General features: G+C 43.8%; 1 protein-coding gene across 6 annotated transcripts in view; it reads left to right on the forward strand.

Moving 5' to 3' along the window:
- LOC147893249 (tRNA-splicing endonuclease subunit Sen2-1-like) overlaps positions 1-22412 on the forward strand; it is a 23805-nt gene extending 1393 nt beyond the window's left edge. Inside the window, exons 1-7 of one of the 6 annotated variants that reach the window (XM_087386287.1) lie at positions 1419-1627; positions 1874-1975; positions 7222-7471; positions 7678-7826; positions 21547-21728; positions 21826-21925; positions 22010-22412. In XM_087386287.1, coding sequence (XP_087242413.1) covers positions 7246-7471; positions 7678-7826; positions 21547-21728; positions 21826-21925; positions 22010-22168 — 816 coding nt within the window. In that variant the 5' untranslated portion in view covers positions 1419-1627; positions 1874-1975; positions 7222-7245 and the 3' untranslated portion in view covers positions 22169-22412. Of the gene's footprint in view, positions 1-1254; positions 1359-1418; positions 1628-1873; positions 1999-7221; positions 7472-7677; positions 7827-21546; positions 21729-21812; positions 21926-22009 lie in introns of those variants that run through there. The other 5 variants (XM_087386286.1, XM_087386290.1, XM_087386292.1 and 2 more) reach the window with 5 other exon arrangements.
- Positions 22413-22629: the final 217 nt, after the last annotated feature.

A 22629-nucleotide genomic window follows, 5' to 3' on the forward strand; every position in this document is an offset into this window, starting at 1 on the left:
TTTATTGTTTCTCTCTTCTCCCTCCTCTCATCTCTCTCTATCTCTCTCTCTCTCTTCTCACACACACACACCATAGAGAGAGAGGGAGAGAGAGAGAAGGAGAGAGAGAGAGAGAGAGAGAGAGAGAATAGTGTGTGTCTGTGTGTGTGGGGCCGGTAGAGAGTGAGAAAGATATACACACACACATAGGGAGAGAGAGAGAGAGAGAGAGAGAGAGGGGGAGGGAGGGAGGGAGGGAGGGAGGGAGGGAGGGAGAGAGAGAATATAATATAAGATTATATTATATTATACATATTATAATACAAAATATATTATATTATATTTAATATATAACACACACACACACACACACACACAGACACATAGAGGCAGACTGAATGAAGGATGAAAATGAGGTTGACGAGACAGAATATGGGGGGAGAAAGGGTTCTCGTGAAGTGCAATAAGTCCATGGTGAGGACTTGCAAGTGAATTTTCCTAAAAAGATCTTCCTCGTTACACACCTCCTCCACGTTGTCCAGAACACAAGCCAAGGGTCGTCTGCTATTCCATGCCCTTTACCAGCCTTTTACCAGCTGGGCATAAATCCATAGCCAAGAAATGGCAAGGGTGGATTAGATGCCATTTTAGGAACTCTAGGAGAGACAACTCTTTTTATAGAATGTTGACAATGGCCTTGAGTTTTTTACACATGCAAGAGAAAGGGAGGGATTCCACTCCAAGGCCAATTTGGAGGTATACTATGTCTTACATGCTTTTTGGGTCTTATGGTTTTGAATATTTACATGCTTGAGCCATTAGCATGGATGGAAGGGTATGGGACTACAAACAAGAGATGTAGAGAAGATGAGCTTTTGAAAATTCCACAATGGAGGGCAAGAGAAATAAAAGTTGGAAAGGATAATCTCCTTGCAAACACTACATGTGAATGGATTGGTTGCCAAGAGAAGCAACCTCAAACCTTGCCAGCTCTCGAGCCATGGAAGCAAAGGACTAGATAGAAATTCCCTTCCAGTGAAACACAGATAATGGATGCAAGATTTTGGAGCTCATTTAGGAGTTTTTCAGCACGTTGATTGTACCAAGCTCGATGATTTGCAAGTTCAAGATACAATACATTGTGAATTGAATTGGTATACCAATGAACAAGTTCTTGTTGAGCAAGAGCTCTATCAAACCTTTGAGTTTGTTGTAAGCCTCTATGCAGCAAGCAAACATCAACAAGTGAGGAGTTGAAGGAGGATCATGTTGCTCCTCAATCCTCCTTCTCCTTCCATTTGTTTTGGAGGGGCTGATGCTATAATGCAATAAGAGAGAAAAATAAGAGGGACGATGCTATATAGGAATAATGCTACAATGTAAAGATTAGAAAGAAAAAGTAGAGAGACACACAAACCCATAGCTTGTAGATCCTTCGCTTTTGAATTATTGTACAAGTGAAGATTCTTGAATATGTGTGTGTGCGCACGTATGTATATGTTTTTCACAAATTTTCTTAAAATTTCTCAAAGTTTGAGATTTGTAAATGAAACATTAAATTTTATTAAAGGTAATCTATGATCACAACCTTGAGACTGAGCGGAGCAGGTCTCTAGCCTGTCTACGGTGTGGTGTAGACGGGTCAGGTTAGCTTAATCGCCCAAGAAAGTGTGCTGGGAAAGGTGATACGATTGTTGGAAAGGAGTACTTGTGGCGGAGCGAACGTGAACAGGAGGAGGATGGGGAGTGTTATGGAGGGGGAAGGCTAAACGGAAGAAGAGGGAGGGCGAGGCATGGCATGGAGAGCTAGGAGACGTAGCAGCTAGGATGGTATACAGGCAGGCCTAGGTGTGCGTGTGAGAAACCAATTTGCACAATCAAATGGAGCAAGACCTGATTTCAAAAAGTGGAGCTGTATTGCAATAAAGATTTGCCGCTCCAAAAGGTTGCATAAGTAGTCAGATGCGGCCATGAGTCTTCAATCGAGCTGTTCTTGGCAAGTCGGTTTATATGGATTTGGTTGCTGCTCTTTCCTCCTGCAAGTCATAATATAAACTTTTTCTGTTGCAATTGTTACAGAATTTGAAGAGGATGTTAGAGAGAGAGAGAGAGAGAGAAGGGGGGGGTGAAGGGCTACGAAAGGCGCAAGAGGAAGACGGAGAAATAAGTAGGCTATTAACTCATCCCTTACGTGGCATTATGAGAAGAACTCAATTTGACTCGAGTCGATGCTATAATCTGCCTTTGGCAGTGCTAAAAAAAGGCCAGCTGCCTTAAAGTGCAGCCCGCCCTCATGGTAGCTGCCACTCATAGTAACAAAATTGGGCTTCTTCTCGCTCATGCTCTCCTCATAGTAGGAGGTTTTCGATAGCTTAAAGGAAGCTAAGTTGTATTTAAAGGTTGAAGTTAGGTTTTACAACTAAATGTTCTTAAGCTAAGTTCAGGTTAGTATTTTATCACTAAATGCTTGAAAGAATGTTATCAATAACTCTCTCATAGCAAGGCCTGAAGAAGTAATTACTACTACCAACTCACAAAACAAGCATCATTATATAGGTCATAGGACCTTGGCTCTTATTCCGCTGACTAGAAGCACTGGCTTCAATCAAACTTATTCCACTGACTAGAAGCACTGGCTTCAATCAAGAAAAGGTAAGTCTTTTCCTGTCTCCTTTCTTTGGGGATTTTTTAATAAAATATTAATATCATTCTGTTCAATGTTCAGATTATTACCACAAAAAACAGAGAAAGCCTCTTTCTGCTAAACATGCATTTGTAGACAAGAACAATAGTCATCTGTTCCAGGTCTAGAGACTGCCAGTCTCTGCCAGCTCCATGTTCTAATCCTTCATTTTCCCCAGCGTACTGCATGGCTGGTCTGAACAACAATTGTTGGTGTGGTCCAGCTCAGGCAGCACGACAGAATTTGCTCTATCATGCAGGCAGACCCACCAAAGTTTTTATGTTAGAGCTGAGTCAACAGTAACATGGAGCTTACCCATTTCCATAATGACAATGGCCAATTGTGCTGGAGGCATTCCCCTTAGAGAGTAGTCACGCGATGCCCTTGATTTGCAAAGCAAGCAAATTGATTCTGGGCAGTTGGTGGGTAGTTGGCAAAGCAGTTCTACAAAAAGAGAGAAGCAGCACCCCTCCTTTAGAGGAGGGGCTCCAGGGTGAAGCAGCTATTTAATGCACTTGAGCCAATCAAATTGGAGCTGCAAGCTATTCAACTACCCTTTCCCTTGGACCTTATTGATGAGAGTTCAGCCAAGCAAATGTTCTTTCTCAAATATTTGCGCGTGAATATGCATCCTTTTGACAGTTGATCGAAGCAACTGGCTCGCATGACTGCTCTCTTACAAGCAAACATCCCAATTACACTGAACCTGTATATATTCCTTGTACTTCTTGGAAAATGAAGGTAAGAATCACTCAATCCTCACACATGCACCTTCAACTCTGCTCAACACACAATGATCTGACTGAACAGCCTTACTCAAGACAGCAAATAATAAAGGGTTCTTCCACAAACTGTGGCCAAAACCAAGCTCAAGATGAGCACGAACACTCAGCCAAAGGGGCTGGGAGTAAAACTGCTGAGAACTCCTCAAAACTGGAACACTGCTTCCTGGAAAGGCTTCAGTTCTGGATGATGAAAAGTGCGGGGGGAGGGGGGTTTAACTGGAACGCTGCTTCCTGGAAAGGCTTCAGTTCTAGACGATGAAAAGTGCGGGGGGAAGGGGGTTTATATGGGGGGCAGGCAGCCCCCTGATCTGGCCTGTCCAGGTCGGTTTTTCTGGGGGCTGGACCGACCAGCCCATGGTTGGCTGCCCGACCAGCTGGCTGACCGCAACTGACCCCCCCGGGCTATATAAGGGGCTGCCAGGGTGTTCAGTCCCCTGCTGCTCCTGCGCAATCAGCCAGTATATGAGGCCCTGCCAAGCAGCTTTTGCTGCCCGCCTTGAGCCCGCAATCTCTGCTTCACAAAACAGTCCCTTGGCTGCTCGCAAGTAACCGTCCCCCTCTCAGTCTAATGCCCCCTATGTCCTCATATGGGGGCTCACAGGTGGGGCATTGACTTCAAACACCCCCTCTCAATGATGCCACTATGGGCTGATCCCTGCGTCGAATGAGGTGTTCCATCTGCTCCTGTGGGAGCGCCTTCGTGGAATACATCCGATAGGTTGTCAGCGGTTGGACACTAAATTAGCTCCACGATGCCGTGGACGATGAGCTCCCGTACGAAGTGGTAGTGGACTTTGATGTGCTTCATCCGTGCATGAAACACTGGGTTCTTTGCAACGCAATGCAACTCTTTTTGTTGCACATAACCACTGTTGCCTCCTCCTCCTGAGTCGTGTCCATGTCCTCGAGGATCCACCTGAGCCACAATGTCTCACGTGCTGCATTGCAAGCAGCTCGGTATTCTGCCTTTGTAGAAGAAAGGGCAACTGTGGTTGTTTCTTGCTAAGCCATGAGATGGTCCCTGATGCAAGAACGAAAATGAAACAATGCCCTATAGTCAAACGCTTGGTGTCACCATCACTTGCCCCATCTGAATCACAGAAACCAACTCCAACCCTGTGGTGTAAGTAATACCGTAAGAGCAAGTACCCTCTAGATACCTCAGCACTCGTAAACCTGCCTTCTAGTGATTCTCCCTCAGTTTTGCAAAAAGCTGACTCAATAGCCCAATGGCAAAAGAAATGCCTGTCCTGTTGTTGGCTATGTAGAGCGAGCTGCCTACCAGTTTTTGATAGTTGCTGGCATCCACCAGATGGGAGGAGTCATGGATACTCAACTTCTTTCTGACCCTTATTGGTGTCACAGCCTCTTTGCTGTCCTCCATCTTGAACCGCTCTAGTAGCTCCCGACAGTATTTGTCTTGTGAGATGAAAATGCTGTCCTTGTTCTGCTTGACCTCAATCCCAAGGAAATAATGGAGAGATCCCAAATTTGTCATTTCAAACTCCTGAGAGACCTTCCTCTTGTGATCACTTGTAAGGATTAAGTGATCCACGTATAGGATCAATACCAGCCTCTTTCCCCCCTCTGAAAAGAGATAAAGATTGGCATTTGAAGGACTTTGAGCCGACCCAATCTTGGAGAAGAATTCATCGATCCGCTATTACCATGCTCTCGGGCCTGTTTCAGCCCATACAACGCCTTCTTCCCTTGGAAGCGGCATACCCTTTAACCACCAACCTGGCTTTATACTTATCCAAGCTACCATCAGACTTGAGCTTGTCTTTTGCCATAAGTGTTTTGTCGTCCTCTTTACTGTGTTTCTATACGTAGTGCTAGATAGCCTAAGGACACTCTACTTGTATTTCATTTGTGAGATGGTTGGTTCATTAGGGATTTGCATCTTTACTTGACAATTATCGACTTTGATATTCCAGCAGCAAGCTTTTAAACCATTAAAGAATAACAGGGTTCGATTTACGTTTTATGCATTGGGTTGTTCTGTCCACTTTGGCATATGGCAGTGTCATATGGCAAGGTATTATGAGCATGTTCTTTATAAACATAAAGAATGAAATAGATAGGGAAATGATCCATACTCTTGTCCTCTCTACCTTGGCAACAATTTCCTATTCAAAACTTTGCTATGGCAAGTTTGATTCATGCATTCATTGGTGACTAGGTCGTTCATACCTATTTAGTTATCACTAACCAAAGCAAGTGCAATTAATTTTTTGGAAGCATTTTTGGTTCGTTGTTCTTATTACACTACAAGTATTTAGGTTTCTACCATTATTTCCTATGCTTTATTATTTTCAGCTTAGAAATCTCACGTATAGAAACTTTCATTATTTTGGAGAGACGCACTCGTCACTGGGAAACTCTGTAAGCTCCATATGGAGGATTCTCTCTTTCAGGTTATCTCCAACCGTGCAACTTATGAGGAGTGGTTATCACAGCTACTCAAGGAAACTCCTGCCTTGAATGGCATATACTCCTGTATTTTTTGAACCACTTCAGGTTTTCTCCTTTTTCGTCTCTAATTTGACACCGTGTGGTCTCATGATTGACAAAGCAGAGTGGACCCTTCTAGTGTGAAACTGTGGGCTTCAAAATGCTCAATTGAATGGGGGCAATGTTGAACTTTAAAGGTTTCCATTCACTGCCCATAGATCATGAGCCTTGGAGGCATGATTAGATGAGAGTATGTCTAGGATATGTATTTTTGAGTATACTTGTGCTTTCTAAGTTAGAAATGTATTTTTGCCTCTTTGCAGAAACGAGACATAAGTGTAAAGTGCCTTTTAACTTTTTATGTTTTAAATAAGAGAGAGAGAGAGAGAGAGAGGGATTCTAGTTTTTTGGAAGTTTTTGTTTCTTGACTTGCTTGTTTATTTTTGCTTAAGTCACCTGCTTCGTTTCTTCTTTATTTCTTGTTTTCATTCTCTTTTGTTTATTTGACGTTTTTTAGCAAGCACTGGGTTTGCCCAAGAGACTCCGCGGGTCTTTAGAAACCCAGTATAGCTGCTTATGCTTGGGCACTGATGACGACATAAGTGTTGCTTTGCTTGCTAAGTATGTCTTCCTTTTGCTTTTCATAAAAGTTTTTGTTTACCTCTTTTTTCTTCTCTTTCATTTTCTCTTTTATTTTCTTTGTAGATTTTTGATCTTTAGAACAACAAAAATTCTAAATTTGTATGATTGGACTTATTCTAGTCTTACAAAGGTATATGTCTAGGATATGCTAGAGTTTGCATTTCAAACATTGTAATGATAAGAATGCATTCTGTTCACACTCATATTATTGATTTCCTTGCTTAAAGTTCACATTTTGAGACAAGACTCTTTTGCACAAAGAGTGTCTGTTATGGTTGCACTAATGTAAAATTCGCTAAATATGCAATTCTGCTATTTCCAGATATGGGCATGGTTCTTCAATTGCAAGAGAAGAGTTAGTTAGGCACTTTCAATTGAGAGTCTCTTCCCACTTGGGGGCTCTTTCCAATAAGATATCCATTTCTCTTGTTTTTTTTTCCCAGTAGCATATTAATACCTTTTCAAGTAATTGGCTCTAAAGTAGCAGCTAGACATTATTGTTTGCAATTCTATATCTTTTGTAATCAGAGATTCTTGTAGAACACTTGGAAACTATGCTATCTCTAAAAGATAGCTTCAGTGCTTAAGTTCTATGTAATTTGATGATCATAGAAAGTTTTGCTGGGTTGCAGCTCTTCGGTTTTGATTAGTTTCATTAACCTCTCCTTTCTATTGCAGAAACATAGCATTTTTAAAATCTACATGATGACCTCTGGACCGCGATGGAAGTCTCCAAATGCACATGTCTACATGCTTGAGAATCCCATCTCTGAACTCTATGAAAAACTGCAGGCTTTGTCTCCAATCAAATCTTTCATTGCTCACACAGCAGTGATAGTGTGTGCTGATAGACAGCTGTCTGAGTTGCTAAATAATGCTTGCTTTGGACGCCCTATTCTTGCAGGACCTAACGCTTCCCTATTTTGTGGTAGGTCCTATCTCCTTTGCTTGCTCAGCATGAATAATACACAATGCCAATAGTTCTCAACAACCAAATCACATTGCTCTAATTTCGGCATATATGTATGGGATGGTTTTTTCAAGTTCTGTAACCTTTTTAAATTAGCGATCGTCACAAACTTCTAAGTTAGCATTTGTGATTGGTTTGCTCATTTTTCTCTTTTTCCTTCAAAGGTAATGGAAGAGATGGAAGCTCCCCAAGGCAAGAACTGCTACCAAATGATGTAGATGGAGAGACAATATTGTTTGAACTTGGCTTGGAGGAAGCTTTTTTCCTATGCTACAAACTAAAGTGTCTGCAAGTCTTTTGCAAGGGCCAGCAGGTTCTGTTGCTCATTTTTCATTAATATTTCTAAATCATTGCACAGATTGTGGTTGGCATAAATTCTTAATTATGTGATATTGGTTGAGGTATCATTAACAAGGTTTCAGGATATATATGGTATGGCTACACTTTGTCAGGTTGTAGATTGGTAAATGAGGCCGTGACTTTCAAGTCTTTACACATCTGACCACCTTGCTAGAGAGAGGGATCCCACAGTAAGGCAGCAAAGTAAATAAACTTTCTAATCATGGCTAGAACAAAGGAGTTTCCTGTTGCGTCCTAAGGTTGAAATTATAGATAACAACATGGTCAAGTATGAGAGCCATCTAAATCTGGGAGGACATGGTTTTATTCAATCTCATTCATACAGTTAGACTGCTTGGTCAGACAAAGAAACGGAACTTTTTCACGGAATGCCGTTTCGTGCGGCCGAAACGGAAACGGGAACCTGAAATGGGGAAATGGCGTTTCTGGTTGCCTTTTTTTTTTTGCTTTTCTAAAACACCCTCCAGCTTCTCCATTCTCCTCTACCCTCTTCTTTCTCGTACTCTAGCCTTTCCACTCCCCTACCCTCTCCATCCTCCTACTTTAGCCTTTCCATTCCGCTTCCCTCTCCTACTCTGGCTGCTCCACTCTCCTACCCTCTCCACTCTTGTACTCTAGCCTCAACCGGTTGACGCCGAACTTCACAAAATATGACAGTAAGTGTGACCACTCGACTACTTTACAGTTTGTTCACCAGTTTGTTGCTCACTTTCCGTTAGCACGCATTCAGGACGAATACCTAGCAGCCCTCATTTGACCGGTGAGGCGGTTACATAGTAGCAACATTGGGCCAGCAGCCATGCTGACCCTACCACGCATGTCACTAGCTTCGTATGGGATATTTTTGTAAGAGCTTAGCTTCTACCACTTCAGTATACATTGAATCTGGAAGATGAGTTTTCTCGTCTATCCTAGAATGGTATGCCTGTGTTGACCTCCAGCAATAAGGGCATCACACTGGCACAATAATTAGGCGCGTCTGAGACCAACAAGCTGAAGCAATTCATTAGAGGGTTGGACTCTAACATGTGTTTTCCTGTTTGAAAATTTGACCCACTCACCTATGAGCGTGAGTGCGCTTACCCTAGCTTAGAATCAGGAGATGATGCTGAACGGGGGAAAGCCTAAGCAGGTCCAGCTAGAAGCCAAAGCCTCGCAACAGTCTTCCAACCCAACGGGTAAAGGCCCTCAGCAAAAGGACAATGAGTTTCACAAAAAAGATAACCAGCAACCGTCTGGTCAGAAGGAGTTTAAGCCAAAAAAGACTCAGGATGACAAAGCTAAAGCGAGTATCACAGAAGGCTACTTATAGCCTGACGAGCAGACGCAGTACCACGTGGAGCATCGATGTTTTCATTGCCCTCATATTGTAGGGCATGAAAAGAAAGATTGTCGAAATGGTTGCGAAGGGCCGGCTTCTTCTGTCGCCTCTGCAACACCTCTTCCAACCCCGCAAGCTTCAGCTACTAATGCAGTTATGTCTGCTTTGAATGCCGTCCCATCGGTTTGTCTTTGAAGGTACGAAGGAGGGCGTCCTCCACGAGTAGAAAAAGGCCCTCATCACAACCTATGGCATAGCTAAAGGGCAATGCTTTGTCGTCCTATTTGACATAGGGTTTCCAAAGAGGCTATGTCCCCTCAGCTAGCCAAAAAGATGGGGTGCACCTTAGTGCCTCATGAGCTTGCTATCGACGGGTTCACATTCGGGCTACTCACGCAGATCACATGCAAGGCTGAAAATTTTTCTTTCACAGTGTAGAAGGCCTCTTTCCAGCGGGACTTCATCCTCACATCAATAGGTGCGAATCCTCTCCATCTCGTACTCCTTTCCTCATTCTCTTGCACTCACTCCTCTTTCTCCCCATACTCTCACTCATCCTGATGAGTCCCCCTACTCTTCCCCCCTCCTCATATTCCTCCTCCTCCTCCTCCTCCTACTCTCCCTCCCTTGTCTCCTCATAAATTTATTTTTACGCATAAATTGTACCATATTGCCGTTTCTTGTTTTGCCGTTTCGGTACAGGCCGGAAACTCCATTTCCGACGTTTTTGCTGTTTTCGTTTTCCCCGCTTCCGTTTCGGTGTGCAACTATGAATGGAAGCTACAACCTTGGTGGAAACTTTAGAATAAAATTCTGCATGACTTGATACATACACATGCAAGGGTAAAACAGCTATTTCTATCCCTTATATAGATAAGTGTGTTTATCCTATGCTTTTTCTTCTATAGTTCAAACATTCATCACACAGCTAGATTAGGCTTGAATAATGGACTCGGGCTTGAATAATAGACTCTCCAAGGCATGGTGGATGCTAAGTAGAAGAGTAAACGGTGGTGTGGAGATTCTCCAATCCGGGGACTTAGTTAGAAGCAAAATAGATTATGAAATCCTTTTTCGGAGATGTTTAGGTCAACATCATGTACAAGCAGGATCACAAGCAATGTTTATAACAAGTGTGCTGAAGGGAAGGGCCATTAAGAGACCATTTAGATGTGTATGGATAGAGAAACTCATGTATATTTCACGTATAGAATAATGCTAGCTTCCTAGACTTCCCATAAAAGCAACACTTGGACTAAGCAGCTGCTAAGAATCCAAGTTGGAAGGGAAACCTCCAAAGACTGCTTCAGTTCCTCCTCCATGGTCACCTTGAACGGGTCAAAGTGAAGTATGGAGTGCCCTAGCTAATGCCAGTGCCCCCGATATTAGGAATGCAAGGTTCTCTTGGGGTTGGCTCAAGATTTCTTGGGCAAGTTATCAAGATCCATGGATTAGGTAATACTTGTGGAGGCATATTTTAATCTTGTGTATGGATAGAGAAACTCATGTGTATGGATATGGATAGAGAAACTCATGTATATGTGTAAGGATAGAGAAACCATTTAGATGTGCATGGATAGAGAAACTCATGTATATTTCACGTATAGAATAATGCTAGCTTCCTAGACTTCCCATAAAAGCAACACTTGGACTAAGCAGCTGCTAAGAATCCAAGTTGGAAGGGAAACCTCCAAAGACTGCTTCAGTTCCTCCTCCATGGTCACCTTGAACGGGTCAAAGTGAAGTATGGAGTGCCCTAGCTAATGCCAGTGCCCCCGATATTAGGAATGCAAGGTTCTCCTGGGGTTGGCTCAAGATTTCTTGGGCAAGTTATCAAGATCCATGGATTAGGTAATACTTGTGGCATATTTTAATCTTGTCAGGATTCTGTGAGTGGTACAGTGCGAAAGCATACATCACATAGAGAGAGAGAGAGAGAGAGAGAGAGAGAGAGAGAGGTATGAGGGAATGGCAACTATATATACAGCAAGGAGTCACCCAAATACAGAGGAGATGAAACACTCCAAGAGATGCTCATCAAAGGAAAAGGGCAGGGCCGTATATAGGCTTGGCAGTGACCGATCCAGGGCCTGCCACGTGGGCAACCCAGGGTCAGTCAACTGACCAAGGATTGGTTGGTTGATCTGACCTACAGGTCAGTCGACCCGACCAGGTTTAGGCCCTAAAATGACCTGGCTAGGCAGCCCTATGGCCTGGGCCATGCAGCCCTACCTACAATCTTTGTAATAGGCCTCTACTCAAAGGAAAACCTACCCTGAAAAAGGCGGACATACCCACAGATAAAGCCCTAACTCACTATGAGATGCACATAACTCCAATATCCTCTTTGCAGCTCAAATTGAACATATAATCTGTAGAAAGAAGCTGATGAAGATGCAACCATGGACCCTCCATCACTGGCATACTGGATTCACCTTGGTGAAAGCACCAAACAACCTGGATCCTTGAACAAAATGCCACCTCGAGCAGGGGAATCATCCTCAATTGTGATTTCCCAAACCAGTCACACTGAGTTCCTAGGGGGTATAATGATCTATGGTACCCACCACGACCTGTAACCTCCAGTGAACGCATCATGAACGGGAACCTTGAACAATGAACTCTGGAACACACAAGGTTCGTAGTCTCTGTACCACCAAGCAATGAGCCTCAAACTCATCTGGTCCATAGCTCCACACTAAAACCTTGCCTGCCAGACTTTCAGATGTTATCAGCCTGCAATCCCTCCCACATTATAACCTTTCCTGCTAGACTTTTAGATGTTATCAGCATGCAGTCCCTCCCACTGGCTGTGACTTGTGGGGGGACCTGGAACTAGTGCTTTGCAGACTGCTCAGAACAGCCACCTACAAGGGCTGCCTCGGAGCACCTTTGGGTAACAGCTCCAGAGCACACAGCAGCAGCGGATGAATAGCCTCCTAGACGGGCCAATGCCTTCAAAAATTGCGCCTGAAAGCTACCCTCTCTTTGTCCCTGGCTGACTTGACATCTGATACCATGTGAGAGTAGTGCAGTGCGGAAGCATACATCAGAGAGAGAGAGAGAATTGACACAGATATGAGGCAATGCAACCGTATATACAGCAAGTGAATCAGCCAAATAAAGAGGAGAAGAAACGCTCCAAGTGATGCTCATCAAAGGAGGACGGCAAGAAAATATATAGGCCTGGCAGTGGCTGACCCAGTTCTGCCATGTGGGCAACCCAGGGTCAGTGTAGGTTGGTTGACCTGACCAGGGTTAGGCCCTAAAATGACCTGGCCAGGCAGCCCTATAGCCTGGGCCATGCATCCCTACCTACAGCTTTGGAATAGGCCTCTACTCAGAGGAAAACCTAGCCTGAAAAGGGTGGGCGCACCCACAGATAAGTCCTCACTCATATGAGATGGCTGTATCGGGGTGTCTCCATAAAATATTTACAATGGGATCCCGGGGAGTGAGAGTGAGAGTGGATTGATGTAGGAGACCATGAGAAGAGCCTCTCTTTCTTCCACTACATTGTGAGCGCCAGGAGGTTTCAGCTCAGTGTTAGGGGCTGGGAGCCCACGAGAGCCTCTCATTGGGAGGAGTTTCAGATGTCTGCAAATTTGCATAAATTTTTTCAGTGAAGGCTTTGGTAGAAAAATTACTTTGTTTCTTTGGCTTTCTATTTGGTGGGGGGGGGGGGGGGGGGGATTGCATCAAATTAGTGGAGGTTTACGGTTGGAATACCATCTACTTGACCGGATTTGCCTCTCTGCTGAGAAGTCCATTCAGCGTTGTTTATGGGATTACAAACAGGGCATGGACAGCTGGAAGGGGATTGCAGGACATTTGAGTAGATTTGCTCCCTTCCCTTGGTTCATCACCTAGGGCTCAATGGCTTGGCTCTCTTTGTCTTAGCCTTAGGTGTTTTATTAGATGCATAGCTCCTCTTGGGTAGGCATTCCACATGACATGCTGCCTATCAATCTCTTCCTGAGAGGGGGGGGGGGGGATCCTCCAAAGATTGATCCTGAAGCTGCCCTAAGATTTCAAGAGGAAGGCACCTTGAGGTCTGTGGATGTAAAGAACCACCTAGCAATGACCTCTGAGGAGGGGAATAGGACCCTATGCATTGAATGAAGAAACTTTTCCAAGGCTCCTGTTCTGGCAAAAGTCCTTTGACCACAAACTTGCAAAGCCGTTAACTATAGATTTGGTTCAATCTTTTCCTGAGAGGGAGGAGGGATTATCCAAAGACTAATTTTGAAACTGCCCCAAGCTTTCAAGTGGCAGCCATAAGGGGAGAGTGATGTGTGCGGACGTAAAGATCCACCTAGTGCTGTCCATCCAATGACCACGTGAGGAGTGGGGACAAGACCCTATGCATTGAAGGAAAAAATCCTTCCCAATGCTTCTATCTTGGCAAAAGTCCCCTGACCAAAAACTTGCAAAACAAAGGCCTGCACTGCAAATTTGGGTCAATGATATTAGGGCCCCTAAGCCACCTTAGCCTGAACCATCATGCCCACTTCACAAGAAATTCTTGATCGGTCAATTGAGCTGAGAGATATTGGCACTAACAAGATAAAACAAACAAGGTTGTGGCGAGCAGTACCTACTAACAACTACTACCATAGAAGCAAGATCAAGTCTAGCTGAATTCCAAAAGAGGAGTTCCCTCCTGATGCTTTAGATGCCCACATTTGACGTGACAACTCAAATATCTGATGAAGACATCCCTTTGAATCCAAGTGAAACCAAAATAAGCCCCCTAATGTGGGTTTTCCTCCTCATTAGTTGAAAAGCAATTGGATTGATTCCAATTAATATGTGTACCTTCAAGGTTGTCCCAGAAATCAGATGTGGCATCCAAAAAAATAGCAGTGTCATCTACAAGCTCACTATCGAGGAGCTCCTGATCTTGCTTGAGGGAAATCCTTTGCTCAATAATATCTACCCGAGATCTAAAAAAGATGCTCATGGCTTCAGCCATGAATAAGTACAAGAAAGGGGCAAGAGGGCACCCCTGCCAAAGAAACCCTAGACTTCTCTATCTTTAGCTTTCTTGAAATGCTAAGAGTAGGATGGTCAAACTTGGCTATGGTGCATAGCCAACTCCGAAGCCTCCAAAAGGAAAATATATTATCGAAGATGCTAGGGCCATGCATAAGCTAGTTTGTGTATCATTAACAAGATCTAGGAGAAACTACAGTCGCAAATTGTTTATCTTTGCCAAGATTTTATATGCAATGCCCTAGAGAATGAAGGGCCTCCATTGGGTAATTGCGTTTCTGCACTCTTCCGTGGGGATGAAATGAATGAGATGTTTTGTAAGTGAATTAGGCATAGCACCAGAGTCGCATATGCTCTTAAGAAAAAAGGGGAAGCAGGAGAGGCAGCATGAGTATCTATTCTTGAACCAAAAGTATCTCATTATCCTCCACTTCTGGTGGGTCTTCATAGACTGGATCATAAGTAATATCCCCCAACATAAGGTTTGATCAAACTAACATGGAAGACGTTGTGTATCTTCCAATGTGATGGGAGATCAAGCCGAATTGAAACCTGATTAATAAACTCCAATACTCTGAAAAGGCCATAATACTTGAAAAAAGTTTTAAATAGATCATCTCTTATCCCACCTTGGTTCTCAGTCTAGCATTTTCAATTTTAGTAAAACCCATTGTTCTTTTTGATCTCAAAGGCCCTCCATCTTTATTTGTAGTTGCCCTTTGTTTTTCTCGAGCCTTTTGGATGGTTGTGCGGACTGTGGCAAAAGTGGAGCCATAATCCTCTACGAATTGATCAACGGCAAAGATCTCATTCTTTGTTTGCATTAATGGAGTTAGTAGGCATCTGCCACATATTATTTAAAAAGGAGTCTTTTCCATAGAAGAGTGTATGATATTATTATAAGCAAAGTCAACTATGGGGAGATACTTTCCCACATGGTCTACTAGTCATGTACATAGATTTTGAGTAGATCCAATAGGGTGCCAATAGTAATTTCACTTCGGCCATCAGTTTGAGGATGAAATGTTGAAGAAAAGCTTAGAACGCTTCCAAGGTTTTCAAACAATGCTTGCCAAAAATTACTAGTAAATTTAGAATCTCTATCAGATTCTATAGATTTAGGTATCCCATGATGCTTGAAGATGTACCTAATGAATAGATGTGCGGGTTCAAGAGCCTTTAGTTGTTTCTGGCATGGAATGAAATGAGCTTGTTTAGTAAACCTATCCATTAAGGTCCAAATCATGTCATGTCCTTGATTAGTCCTAGGAATTCTAGTAATGAATTCCATGGTGATATGCTTCCATGTGTCTTTCTGGAATAGGCAAAGATTGTAATATCCTTTTGGGTTTTCCTCTATCATACTTTGCCTTGTGACATGATGTACATGCTGAAATGTAAGCAATAGTGTCTTTCTTCATGTATGGCCAATAGAAGAGTCTACCTTTGGCTGGAGTTCGTTTGTATTACATATTTCCTCTTGCATGTACAGGTATCCATCATTGATGTAGAAAGCATGGTGAGTGCCTCCGGTCATCAAATGTGCCCGTACTTGAGAGAAATCAGCATCTTGAGCATACATGTCCTTAATATCTGTCAACTCATCATGATATGTAATTGAGATATGCTGAATTCTTGGCCTACAAGAAAGTGCATCAGCCACTACATTTTCTTTTCCAGGAGTGTACTGGATTTGGAAATGAAAAGACTGCAGAAAAATAGACCATCTCATGTGCCTCCCTCTAAAGAGAGGTTGCTTCAAAAAGTATTGTAGGCTTTGATGACCAGTCTTAAGAAGGAAGTCAATTCCTAACAAATAATGTTTCCAAATCTTTAAGGCATTATTACTACCAAGAGTTCCTTCTCATCGATGAAGCTAGCATCTTTCATCCTTCTACTGTCATAGGCTATTGCATGAGCATCTTGGGTTAGTGCTATCACCACTAGTGTCGGCTGCTACCAAGATTAGTTCTCGTAAGCTAAGAATGATGAGAACGAGGCCTGTAGTTAAGGCATGTTTCAGCTTAAAGCTTCCTTCTCTTTCATAGACCAAGGAATGATCTTATGAGGAGTCTTTAGATCATGCCAACCCACAATTGCTTGTATCTTGGATGAATCCATTTGAATACCGTCTTTGGAGATAATATGGCCTACATTGGATTTTTGCCAGGAAGAATTCACTCTTCTTTCCATTAGTTAGAAGGGCATTTTTTCATAAGACTTTGAACATAGTTTCAAATGCTCTCTATGTGCTCCTCATTGTTATAAAAAATAAGAATTTATCAAAGAAAACTCCTGTGAATTCTTGATGGTTTCTAAATAATCATTCCATCCACCTATTGAAGGTGGCTGGGGCATTAGTAAGGCCAAGAGACATTACTAGATACTTATAAAGTGTGAAAGTTGTTCGAAATGTTGTTTTACGAGTATCTTCAGGTGTTATTGAACTTGATGATAGCCACGCTTAAGGTCTATGTGGCTGAAAATCATAGATCCTCCCAGACGATAAAAAATGTATCTATTCAACAAATAGGCCCTAGGGAAGGTTTTTGATGGTCTGCTTATTCAAGGCTCTATGGTCTACACACATCTTGAAAGATCCATCTTTCTTAAGGACTAGCAAGATAGGAGAGCAAAATGGGAAACTACTAGGTCGGAGCAGGCCTTTCTCCATCTTGTTGGGTTTGATTGCTTGAAGATCTCATCTTATTGGTTTTGAGTAACTCAATATGGAGGTCTATTGGGTGGAGTACATCCAGGAACTAAGTCAATCTTATGGTCTTCAAACCTTTCTGGTGGAAGATGACTAGGCAACTCTTGTGGGAAACAAGGAAGTTTAGCCTTTCTTGGCTAAACGACTGCTGAAGTTTGTGAATGGCTTATCATAGGAATAGTATATCTTGAAACTCCAGCTGGAATGCTTACATCTTGACCTTGTGTTGAATGCTTAGGATGTTCTTTGCATAATCAAATTGAGGATTGACTTGTGTATGCCAAGGCATTCCGAGTAAAACATCAGCACCCTGAGTTAGGAGAATCATAAAAGGTGATCAAGATACCCTTGAATGTGAACCTTGAGTTTGCCGATGAGAGGATACACCTTTTCCTCATGACACTTGAAAGAACCAAGTGCCTCTTGTGCTTCACAAGAAAAGGGCTGAATGATCTCTGACTGCCAGTCCCCCGCCTCTGTATCTAGTCTTTTACACATTCTAGCGCAGTTTCAGCCTTCTGTTGGTGTCCCTGGAGGTGAATTCTGGCCTCAGATACCAGTCCACCAGAGGTGCAGTTCAGTCCTGGTTTGTGATAATTCATTGGAGGTTTTCTCAGCAATTATATGTAGAGGTCTTCCTGCATTCTCTTGTGCAGTCTAATGTCTCTCTAGTCGCTGTTTACTGTCTCTCTATTTGCAGATCTGCTCTCTATCTGTTCACATATTCTGCTGCACTTTGACATGGTATCAGAGTGTCAGGCTGACTCTGACATATTGTCGCCGCCCATGTCCCACCCACCCTTACTGCACTGTGCATGGATGAAACCATACGATGGTGTGGTGACTGCACATGTACCATTGGTGATTGTGCATGTAACATTGGTAACAGAGCACAAGGTCATGTAAAGACTTGGATCAAGAAAGCATGAGGGGCAGACGGAAGTTGCTGATGGTTTCTGAAAATGTGGACAATACGGTAGAAGGTGAACTGCTGATGAAGGTTGTGTGAAGGCATAGACAGTTCGGGAAGAGGGATAACCTTGCGAAGAAGGTGTGTTGCAGGCGTGGACAGCGTGGGAGGAGGTCTGTTGAAGGAGGCATGTCATTGGAGTAGCCTCTTCTTTCTTCTCAGTCCCATCCACCCCCCCTTCTCTTCTTTCCCACCCACCCTAGCTCCTCTTCTTTCCCACCCACCCGGCTTTCCCCCCCTACGAGAAGGCAAGCCTACGAGAGGTGGCTGAGAAGCCAATGAGGATCCCTGTTTTACACACATTCCTGACGGACCCTCAGTTGGACGGAAATAATTACAGTGTGGAGAGTGATGATGGAATCAGTGTTGCAATCATACGACCTGGCTCTTGTCAAAGTTGTAAGGCAAGATGCAGAGGAGGATCTTGGCATCATGCAGCAGAAGGAGCGAGAGACTTTGGATGAGTTGTGGGGTCGGGTTGATGCCTGAGTGTGTTCCTTTATCTTCCTAAATCGTACCCCCAAGGTGATAAACCATGTGAAGGCACATGATGCTAGCTAGAAGTATTAGGGATCATTGCTGTCTCTATACAACACGGTCTTCCCAACAAAGCACGTCTCCTTGGACGTCCAGATGCGAGTGTTGAACCCCACAAAGCTAGCTACAATGCAGGAGCACATCGACAAGTTGCAAGCGCTTCAGTAGGAGGTCCTTCAAGCAGGAAAGGAGATCTTTTTGGAGGACATGGCTATTTATTGGCTATCCCATCTTTCTGTATGATACTCGGCGTTCTACTTATCCGTGATCATGATGGGACGTTGAACACTCACGTGGGAAGAGTTGGTGCCGATGGTGGTGGACCAAGAGGAGCGGGCCTTTGATAACCCCCTACAAGGTAGAGGATCGGAAGCCGTGGCCGCCCCACAGGAGCAACGAGAACCAAGGTAAACAAAAGTCTCTAATAAGAAGTTCGAATGTGGACCGTGAGGCCTTGAAGGCAAGTTGGTAGTGTAACCACTGTGGCGAGAAGGGTCACTATCAAAGAAGGTGCCCTCTGTGAAGTCACGAGCAGGGTACCAATTTGTCAATACAGCAATGGCAACAACCCTAGCATTTGTACATGTAGAGGTCATGGACATAGGAGTTCCATCTTCTTCACGTTCAGAGGGGGCGGTTCATACTGTTGGTGGGAATGGATTATGGATAGTGGAGTTTTCAGGCACACGACACATTCTCGAGAGCAGTTCGAGGAACTTCGGTGGCAGTCAGGTGAGGTTTGCATTTGTGATAAGTGTAGTGTACCAGTTGAAGGTGAGGGTAGGTGGAAGATAATTCCTAATAGTAGATGGGGGAAGAATACCTCCTAGGTTCTATATGTTTTGGCTCTTGGTTACCACCTTTTGTGACCATATGAAGTGTGTAAGATTGGCAAGCTCGTGGAGTTCAAAGAAGAGCTAGTGGCCATCAAGGACAAAGAGTTCAACAACAGATTCCAGTTGTAGCCATGATCTAGGAGCAATCTCATGGAGCGGCTAGAAGGAGCCAGCCTTGTCATCAACAAAGGCTGTGAACTAGGCTGCTAGTGGAGTTGTGTGCTACACTATCTCATCCGTAGCTAGGCTTTGAACCAGGCTGCTAATGGAGATGTGGATGAGATAGTGGAGCTGTGAACTAGGCAATGGTGTGGCTCTGGAGGCTACTCGGCGAGGTGGGTTCAACTGAGAAACAAAGCTTCTTCAGTTTCTTTGTAATTACTTCAACTCCTTGAGTTTGGTTTGACATCCATGATCCGAGATGGGGTGTTAGAGTTATTCAGCTCCCATCTGTATATTAGGGAGAGTGGGCTTCTATGTGGGTGTGCCCGCCTAGAGTGAGATGTAGTATATTGGTCCTTTATCACGGTAGTTCTGTAGGTTAGGTGGGGGTCTAGCCAGGGCGCAGTGCGAGGATTAGAGGCTCAGTCAGTGGGCCTGGTAAAGGCCACAATTTGGGCCAATAATTAGGCCAGAAAGAGGCTAGAAAGAGGTCAGTTTGAGGCCAGAGTGGGACCCTGACCAAGGTTGGGTCAGCCAAACTGACCAGGTCGGGTTAACCCGACCTGACTTGGTTGTTTAGTTCACTCTAGTCCCCCCCTTGTATATAGCATCATTTGGCCCATGTCTTATGCACATTGTAGGTGCGGTTCCAGCTTGCTTTTGGTCTCCCGGGAGGCCTCAGTTACTAATCTACCAGAGGCATAGTTTAACCCTGGTTTGTGATCATTCATTGGAGCTTTTCTCAGCAGTTTTAGGTAGAGGTGTCACATACACCCTTGCACTTGGGTGCAATGTGACACAATGGCGACATTGACAAGTGCGTAATAGTTCCCTAATAGGAGATTTTGTTGTGTGTTGTGACCCCTTTGTGAGCCCTTGTCCAGGGACAATCAGGCACAAGCTACGTCAATCTGTCTCGCAGCCTTAGGTCAAGTTAGACAGATCAGTCCTTCTTCACTGGTACCCACTGGAGAACAGTAGGGTAGTGTTACCATCTTAGGTTTAGAGATAGGTTTAGGTCCAGCCTAGGATAGGAGCCCTTTTGGGCCCCTTCAGGGCAAGAACAATTGAAGGGGAATGGCAAGGGAAGGGCTGCCTTCATAGGCTACCCTGCACCCCTCCCTAGGCCACCTTTTATGGGGTTATGAGCCCAACCAGCAGCCCAAAACAGCCGACCCAAAAGTCGGCCAGTTTTGGGGCTGGTTGGTTCATTTCCAGCCCTATAGCCTATCACAATCCTTCTCTTGGATTTCGAGAAGGCTTATGACAGGGTAGAGTGATCTTTTTTGAAGGACACCATGAGGAGGATGGGCTTCTCGAAGCACTGGATTTGGGGTGTTGCGACCTTGTACATTGGGAGTGCCAACCTAATGTTGCTATACAAAGGAGGCCTTTCCCCCTCTCCTGCTCAGTATGCCAGGGATGCCCTCTAGCACCCCTCCTTTTTCTATCTGTGGCAAAGGCTCTGAGCTACTTTCCGCGATCCCAAACAGCTAGTGTCACTAGGATGCACTTCCTGATCCGCCAGGAGGACGATTTTCTAGACTCGGAGTTTGCAGATGACAAGGCCATTTTTGTGGAGGGCCTTTTAGTGAGCCTTGAGGGAGTCCTTGGTACCCTTGAGGTATATTGCCGGGCATCCGGGGCCAGGATCGCTGGACTAAATTAGTTAGCTTCCTTACAGTGACTAACGAGGCTCAAGAGATCATGGATTGGTGAGCCCCTCTTGGCTTCAACAAGGTCAGACAGCGAAGTACTTAGGCTGCTAGGTGGGCATCAATATTTCAGCAGAGCAGCAGATTGCCCCTGTGCTAGAGAGTGTGTGGCTGTATTGGAGCTCGGCCAGAGTCTCTTTAGCAGGGCAGCCAACCAGGTCCGGTGCTTGAAACCATTGGGATCTCTGTTTGAGTGGAACACAAGGAAAACGTGGTACACTGCAATACAGAGAACGTGCTTGAAAGGCGAAACATAATGAGGGAGAGGTGTTAAACAAAGACAGATTGTGGGGAATTCAGTCTATTTAATAGGAGAAATTAATTTGTTTTCATTTTTCTATAGCATGCTCAAGTTTGTGTGCTACGAGTGCCATGTGCATATGGTCAAATGATTATTTGCTAATGGACAAATGATTATTTGCAGGAGGAAGTGGCCCTGAATGACAATGACCTGTGGAAGTTAATGCTCAATACCAAACAGGGTTTTTTGTATCACTACAAAGCCTATTCCCATCTACGAATGAAAAACTGGATCGTTCGGACAGGGCTTCAGTATGGAGTTCCCTTTGTTGCATACAGACATCATCCAGCGCAAGTGCATGCTGAGTATGTAATCTTTGCTACTTCAACCATTATGGGAGAAGACCTGATGAGAACAACTAACTGATTTCTATGTTCTCTTATTCGAAGTAAATTTTTGCAGGTATGCTGTGATTGTAGTGCCTCAATGGGAGAAACAGTTGCAGTTGAGTTCTTGGAGTCATTTGCAAGGCATAATCCGACTTTGTGGCAGTGTGGCCAAGGTAAGTAAATTAACCTGGTGCATTGCTGCCCTTATTCAATCATAAGAACATGCTTTGTTTGAGTGACTGTTTTTTTTGTTGCAGAGTTTACTATTTCTGCATATTACTTCAAGGAAGCTTGATTTTAGGAATCCCTTGTCTCTTGAGTTATATTCTGTCTATGAAGTGGAGGTGAAACGGTGGCTTCCAAAGAAGCATCGAATGGACAATGAGACATCATTTTCAGAAAAACAATCATGCTAAGGGCTGATGAGATCCATTGAGAATTCATTATATAATTGTGCTTAAAAACACTTTTCTTTCCAACTGGTACCAAAATATGGAAGCAGTCAACAAATCTCTAGCTTTTTTTATTTTTGAACTCAAAGTGATGGATACTGGTTTGCAACGTTATTGGTTGGTCATATGGAATGCGCAAAGTAGATGTCATGTTATGTCAGTGCCTGAATCTACTGTAATACTGGGACTAAGTCGTGCAAGTGATTAATTCTAATGTTGAAAAGTTGTTGCTTTTATCTTTTGGTGTTTCATTATATGCACACAAATACTGGATTGATGGCTGAGATGAAAAATCAAGGATGAGGTCATGAAAAGTAACAATTTGACAGTCTATGCTATCATGTGTCTGTGGTCACATGAGAGAAGCCGCGATGAATCCAAAATTTTGCTGCAAACAACTATTGAGGGAAGCCAGGTCGTCATGA

The sequence above is a fragment of the Dipteris shenzhenensis genome, chromosome 15, assembly GCF_047967505.1.
Source record: "Dipteris shenzhenensis isolate YYH24624 ecotype China chromosome 15, Dip_SZ_1.0, whole genome shotgun sequence".
Lineage (NCBI taxonomy): Eukaryota > Viridiplantae > Streptophyta > Polypodiopsida > Gleicheniales > Dipteridaceae > Dipteris > Dipteris shenzhenensis.